This window comes from Botryllus schlosseri, chromosome 11 (genome assembly GCF_051294905.1).
Source record: "Botryllus schlosseri isolate E-star chromosome 11, Bs_hap1, whole genome shotgun sequence".
Taxonomy (NCBI): domain Eukaryota; kingdom Metazoa; phylum Chordata; class Ascidiacea; order Stolidobranchia; family Styelidae; genus Botryllus; species Botryllus schlosseri.
The window spans coordinates 9,290,771-9,298,666 of NC_137246.1; the positions used below are offsets into that span (position 1 = coordinate 9,290,771).

The window sequence follows — 7,896 nt, forward strand, 5'->3', positions numbered from 1 at the left end:
TTTTCCATTATTCATACAACGGATTTTACAGATGAGATTAATGCATATCAAAATATTCAACTTGCCAATTATGCTATTATTTTGTAAAAAAAATGAAAAAATCAAATGATGACCAGAGGTGGTCATTAACAAAGTATTTCTACTTTTAGAAGTACTTGAAGTAGATTTTGCCTACACACACTACTTTTTAAGTAGTTATGATTTTAGACTACTTCTACTTCTACTAGGGATGGTGTGAACCTCTGAGAGGTTCGGGTTCGTGTGAACGCGAACCTTTTTGAAAGGTTCTGTGTGAACACGAACGTGAACCTCGTGACGTCATATTGCTAATTCCAACCCTATCTTTCAATGAAGTGATAGCCTATATTATTGTACACGATACCTAGCGAAGACTCGGGCCCAGTGGTGGCCTTACGAACGGGGGGCCCTGGGCGGGAGTTACTGGGGGGCCCCCTATAAGTATCTAACCGTAACTTCTGGGGGGCGGAGCCCCCCAGACCCCCCTTTCCCGCGGTAGGGTTTAGCTGTTGGATTCGGCTATGTCTGTCATTGTATGTGTCTAAGGATAGACTACATAAAGACTAAGTAATTCTACCGCATGCAGAGACGTGATGATCATCGGGATACGGGACTTTTCTAACAAATGCAGAGATTTGATGATGATTGACACATCCGTACGGAATCATATTCTTACTTGGCACACGGATTTCCATGTTTATTCGTTATTATCCTTAAAAAAAACGCATAATCCGAATAGGGGGGCCCTTCGACCAGGGATGGGGGGCCGGGCGACCGCCCACCTCGCCCACCCCAAAAGCCACCACTGCTCGGGCCACATAATGTCGCATTGCTGAAGTACATATTGGCGTTTTAAACGTCGCTAAATGTATCAACCGCGGTTATCAAAGGATATAATAATCTTATAAAATCAATACATTCGTCGTTTTGCCAACAATTTCGACGAGGACTTACCAGGAAATATAAGCTTACGCCTTAATGGTCTTAGCCAGGCCGGACAATGTGTTCGGAATCTGGGTATTGCTACATTGATATTGAGCAGAGTGTAAAACGGGTTTCTATACTCGCTACCGATACGATAAACAACAAGTTATATAGCAGTAGCCAGCACCTTAATCGCACGGATTTGGTTTTAATGATACAGTAAAGATATGAAGTCGAGATTGACCCCATACGCCCGCTCGATTTTTTACATCAGAAAACGATATCAATGTCATTGATTGGTTGAATAAGCATCATTCGCTGACTACGTATATCGCTCGTGATGTTGTGTGATTGCGGGTCAAGCTCACAGCAGAGAGTCACTAAATATTCACAAATGGAAAGCTGGATATTTCGAGAAATTTTTGGTAACAAAAATGCAAGTAAAACTTTTAAGGTTGTCATGGTGCATGCTCGTTTAGTGTTGATTTTTTATGCTGCCAGCGCCATGCATTGAGTGACCCACAGTTGAAATGCAATAAATTTGAACCGAAGATCTTATAATTAAGTGCAAATTACAATTTACCAAAAAGGTTCAAAGTCCAGAACCTACCAAGGTTCTGCTGTGAACGCGAACCTCTAAATTTCCGAGGTTCACACACAGAACACGAACGTGAACCTCACGTTCACACCATCCCTAACTTCTACTTGACAGTTTTCAGTTTTGTAGGCAAAAATAAGCATAGAATACCTATATACTTACTTGTGAATCACCACTCCTACTTCTACTTGAGTATAAATTATGGCGTTACTTCTACTTCTACTTGAGTGGCGACGGTGACTACTTTGACCACCTCTGATGATAACCAGTTTTCTTTCAACTTTAACTCTGCCGGCTTTACACGGCCAGAAGATATCGTCTGTTATTTTAACATGCGATTATTCCTCCCATTGTCACTTCGCGCGATGATGCCGTATCTCTCCTCGTGAGAGTTTTCGTTGTATTGACTTACAGAAAGTCATTCATTATTTCTCATATACAATGTTTTTTATCTTCATTCAATACGTTGGCAATGAGAATGGCATTCTCACGATAGCGATAACCTATATAGTACACATTCCACCGATTCACGAAAATATACATCTTATTATTCATCCTCGGTATACATATCCGATTATAACCCACGACCACACTCTAGGCACAGTATCTGATGTAATGACATATCGACAGGATAGGCTACGTAAATATTTCATAGATTATGGGATTTTTGTCAATGAATATGAAGCAGTATCCTTGGTACTCTTGTGTAAAAGATATCAGGATTTCCCAACGTATGCAGGCGTTGTCGGAATGGGAATTTGGATTAAGCGACGGACAATTTTGAGGGGAGCAGGGTCAGTGGCATTGCGCATTAAATATGACGTAGTTTCATATTGAAGATATACAAGCGTGAAAAACTTTTTGCCAACAACCATTTTCCTCATAAGAGCCACCGTATTCAAACTTGAGTAAATGATTTTCACGACTGTTTGTACTCTGGCTTATCTCTTTGATATCTTGGTCACGAGTCACGAGTTTAATTTGAGACCACGTCGTATTTAAAGCGTTGTGTCCCTTCAACAACGCCGTTAACGCCGATGAACACTTTTTCTATCTCCAGAATATCCCACAGCATGTGGTCAATAGTGGACAATTTCGATCAGTAAAATTGGCTGATAAAAAACAAAATTATATTTTCTCAACTTAAAAACCTGAAGCTATACGCACGAAGTGTATATTTTGTGAAATTTAACGAATCAAGACGATATGACATAAGCTTGAAAATGTACTTTTAAATCCATATTACAGCAAATTTCTAGTGACATTTTCAATTCCTTAGGCCGCAATAATTCATCGCCTGTCACTCCGCACTAGACAGACATATTGTTTTCGCGATTGTCAGCCAGATTTTACCTATCGATTCAAGTGTATTGAGGTTTAGCCAATATTTCAGAGACAGTCACCGCATAATCGTAATGTAAAACAACAACTTATCCTGTCGGCAACAGATCTCTTCTATACGCAGCATTGTGACGTAATACTATCAGCTCAATTCAACGAAAAACTGAAATCTTCGATATTTAAGCCATACATCACAAGAATACTTGTTACCAGCATGACTGAGGCAGGGAAAGAACGCATTTCTACCGGCGTCACTTCTAGTCACGTAAACGACTACATGTCAAGTGACATCGCGAAAATCGTTCAAGATTTTATGGCGGGTTGCGGAGATGTTGCGAAGGATGAAGATAATAAGGATACCAATATGCCCTGCGAAGGCAGTCGACAATGCAGAGGTGCGGAACTTTCTTGCTAATAATAAGGTCTCGAATTCGGTTTACGAGCCAAGATCCAAATCCCGAATTAACTATTTGCCATTGTGATTGATCGAAATTTCACGTCCACATCCAAAATACTAAGTCAACTCTAAAATGAAGTATACAATTGCAAGTAGACAGCCAGTCAGTTGTTGAAATATCTGGCTGTGAACGTGACACGCTATCAGAACTACACTTTTTAAAAAGGGTTCTTGTGTCTTTAGGCAATCTCGAGAAAAACACAATTGGTAGAAAATTCAAGAAACGGAGACCCGCACAATTTCATCACGATCGCAAAAAGGCCCGAACTTTGCTAAACAACAAGCCAGTGCCTAGGAACGCATCTTACCAAACCACGCATGAAAAACAGCTCCTAGCCATGCCAAAGCCACCGAAGAAAAAGATGCACCAGATCATGAGATACCTCAAAAAGTCTACCAGTTGGGGGATGATGTCCGATTTCAATGAAGGCTGCGGCAACGAAACGCTACCCGCAGTACATTCAGACATCTCGGTTAGTGAGATTTCGAAACCACTTCTCGGTAAAAGGAAAGAAGCGTCAAGACTTGAAAAGAAGTTGGAGAAGATATTCAAGAAAACCGGGGCTCGCTACGATGCGGACGTTTGTCCTGTGAATATTACGCCGGTAAGTTTACGCAACGTGATCTTGGCGAACCGCCGTGCACCCATATCAATGATACCACAGAAGTGGCCAGCAAGGAGGTAGGCCTGTATTTAAAGCACTTCAATGTTTCGTGTTTCACTTGCAGTATATCAGGACTGACTTCAGGTAGACACATGGGATATGCTCTGGTTTCGTGTGTCATGGGTGTATATTCACACCCATATATCAGGGGTGGAATGCACACTCTCATCGCTAAGAGTGTATGAGCCTAGCCTACGGACGATGTACACCCGATATAGACGAGGCATTTTTTTAGGGTTCTGGATGAACCGCAGTAAACCTCCCCCCGTGACGCTTGTGACGAGCGCTGTGGCATTACCCTACAGCACTATGTGCCACAAGCGCCCGAAATAGGGTGCTGTGTGTCATTGGACACAAAACACCCATATAGTTGATTCCGTTTTCTTCCTGTTTCTCTACTGTTACAGGTTCAAACGGTCGGCACAAGCAGGCTTTAGACGGGGCGTCTGAGACCACTGATCCCTCCGCCACCATACTTGTGCCCCGAGATACTGGCCTGTCGATGCGGCCTCAGATCCCGGTCGGACTATGAAGGCCTGGCGGCCATACTCGTCCTGGGTAGTAAAAGTGATGGGAAAGTAATGGCTGTACCACTAGGGCTTCGCATCGCCCAGCGCCGAGAGAGGCGATGCTTGCCTTAATACAACTAAATAGTCCAATGTATAGACGACGTATACGAAATGGAATGGTTGGAAGCGTCGCAATCGTCGTCTGTTCAACACATATAGTACGTAGATATAGATAATTGTTACGGAATGGATGTTCTGATGATGATCACCGTCGACCGTAAAAACGCCGCGTAACGATGCAGTCCCGGTTACAGATATATTTGGTTTGTTCATGACAGGGGTATAAGCCTTTTTCGTCAAGGAGCCATATTTTCAATTGGCGGTACCAACCATTGTGACGCCACACGATTCGTGATGTCATGACTGAAAAATAAAAATAAGAACAGCAAAAACATGTTTAAAAACAAGGGCCATGTCTTAAACATGTTTGTTTTAAATGCAACCATAGATATAATCCTATTCATCCAATATACGTAAGCACTGTACTCTAGGGCTGTTCAAAAATAACTTTTTTCCGGATTCCAGCCATTCACTGATTAAATTGTCAGGTTGCCCTAAATAACACTGCACACCAAATTTGGTTCAATTCTGACAAGTATAGGACTCCGCCGATACAATTAAAATTTTTAATTTATAGGAGGCAAATTGTTCTGCCCAACCCCATGAAATTGTTGAGCTGCCTTCAAAGACGATGCAAAACAAATTTGACTCAATTCCAACTTATAGAAGTGGCGTTATTTGACTTTTCGTTGATAATTCTCGGATCATCCTTGATTGATGGATAACCCGATGATTATCAACGAAAAACTCAAATAACTCTGCTTCTACTGGCTGGTATTGAGTCAAATTTGACTCACGTACGAGACATTGGGAAAGCGTGAATAATGAGTATCTCTTCGATTATATATGCCGCTCTACTGTAACACCGGGGCAAGTAACTTTGGTTATCCCAAATGTGTATTGAATAGTGCTATCCTATAAATGTCAGAATATACATATTTTCGCAGTGAAGGTTGAATGTTATCGTGCTATAGAAGCTATACCAATCCCACGCTGTTCGGTAGCTATGCTTCAGCTCTTCCAATCCATAATCCGAAGATTGTCTGCCTAGGCCATGCGGCACCAACAAATGATGTTGTTAGGAAATCGTATTCTGGTTAAGTTTGAAATGAATCATTGGTTCACGGTACCGCTTTTTATTGGGACCACTGTTATTCTCCAAAAATTATTTGCAACTCCGCACAAATAATATGATAGATGGGTCGGAAGAAAAGATACTTTACAGGCTTGGTGCATTGAGAAGTGTGCTTGGTATGACGATGTTGTTTCAACTGTTAGCATCGTTTTCTGAATCCGCCGCACAGTTGGTAATGTGCAGGCTGAAGTCTGCCTCTGCTGCAGCTTCAAACTGCAACAGGCTAACTACCGTTGCCGTTCGGTTATGCTGAACCAGCTAATAACAGATTCGACTAGTGTTACCTTTCCAAGTTCGATATAGGCCACTGTAGCAGGGGCATGCAACATTCATTATATACTAGTATGTCAGTTAATATCTACGCGCAGTCGCTGGCCGTGAAAGTTGTCCAAGAGCTGAGATGCATAAAAAGATTTTTGAAATAATAATTAGGCTCAACATCAAGATCGCATTCATTGGTAACGGCAGAGTGAAGACATGCCAATCACGTTTTACCGGGTAGGCACTCTAGGCAGGACCTTAAATGCTGCACCCTGCACCGTGACTAGCTGACCACCCCACTAATTATTCCACTTATAATTTTTCTTCGCGTTTCGCACGATTTAATATCACTAGATTTATTGATTTTATTATTATGAGTACCCCAACCCAATGTCTCGTTGCAGAGAAAAAGTCCCGGGTTCTGAGAACTCGTTGATTTAGCGATTCATTATCATAAAATATTTGTACAATTCTCACTTCAGGTGTAGCTTGCAATGTAAATTTCACATTGAATGCGCTCTGGTTAGTGGTCACCTGACTAGCGGGATAGAAAATTCAAAGGTAAGCGGGCCCAGATATACGCTGTTCATTGACCAGTGTGAAGAATGCTCAATCACATCGATATCGCGTTCGCGATTATATAATTTGCATCGGGCAGTGATCATTCGTTCTCAACGACAAGTTTATTCGATAGGAAGTTATTGCTTGGGAAATTAGGATAAAAAATGCAGACGAATTCAATGGGATGGTTGTTCGATATGCTGTCTGGAATCCTTCGTTGGTAGCAGAAAACTGCAAATTCCATCCAAACGCGGATCATTTATTCGAGTCGATTCCTGTCCAAATTGGTACTGTTGTTGGTATTTAGTAATGTATACAAGCAGAACAAAAATTAAGTACCGGCCGGATTGTATGCATACGCAGACAGGCGCTTGTGGGTAAAAACCGCTTACATGTCATAATTTCCTGACCGCTTTTCCACGTGAAGCTTATACATGAAACGCCTAGCTGTCATTAATACACTCGTTTTATTCTAGACTGCAGTCACAAAAGATTACACGGACCTCGACAACTTCGTAAGACGACGAGTGGAGCTGGAGAACTCCATAACAGTACATCAACAGCACCTGGCTTGTTTGCGTTGGAACATTGAACGGCGCGAAAAAATCGAAAGGAAGAAACGCTGGCAGGTTGTGCGATATCGAAGAAAGCTGGGAAAATGCCGCGAGCAGATTCTCTCTATAGATGCGAGTTTATCTAAAGAAAGAATATCAAATCATGCGTTCATGAGGACACATAAAGACTGATATGGAACTAAAATGTTTTGCAACTCCCAAGGAGACGGACACATTGCGCACCCATCGGGCCAACGCTGCTATCAGATCAATAACGAGATGTTTTCGCTCCCTAAATGAATATACGGGACGTGGCGTGATGGATTCACTTACCAGATTTACATCTCCGGTTAGAACCTGGATTTGAACCTGCACGTGGAATGTTTAAACTCACTTTGAATTTACATGCGACTTTAGCACAATAAATTTCAGTAATTTACCGGTCTGTTGGATGAGGACTTGATAGATGTAGAAGCAATGTCATGCTTTCACGCATCAATAAACCGAGTCCAACAAATTGAACCTTACGCATAAAATGAAGTAGCCTAAACTCAAGACACGGCTATCTGCTTAGCGCAGGGTTACCATATTTTTGTTGCTCAAATTCGGGACACTCTTTGGCGCCCAACTAGCCGATTTCGAAATGAGGTATGACCGATTCTTTGTTTATTTATTATAGTTGTGCTCACCGTAAATACTATTTTATTCAAATCCAAATTTTTCGACTGCAATGACTCCGCTTGCACTGGTTGG

General features: G+C 41.8%; 1 protein-coding gene across 2 annotated transcripts; it reads left to right on the top strand.

Moving 5' to 3' along the window:
• Window positions 1-2,847: 2,847 nt before the first annotated feature.
• On the top strand, window positions 2,848-7,582 carry LOC145451080 (uncharacterized). 2 transcript variants are annotated; one of them, XM_080329573.1, is made up of 3 exons: window positions 2,848-3,276; window positions 3,522-4,020; window positions 7,066-7,256. In XM_080329573.1, the coding sequence occupies exons 1-3, from the start codon at window positions 3,096-3,098 to the stop codon at window positions 7,106-7,108; spliced, it is 723 nt and encodes a 240-aa protein (XP_080185699.1). In that variant the 5' UTR covers window positions 2,848-3,095; the 3' UTR covers window positions 7,109-7,256. The 2 variants fall into 2 exon arrangements, with proteins under 2 accessions (XP_080185699.1, XP_080185698.1); XM_080329572.1 differs by having other exon boundaries at window positions 3,005-3,276; window positions 3,522-3,943; window positions 7,066-7,582.
• Window positions 7,583-7,896: the final 314 nt, after the last annotated feature.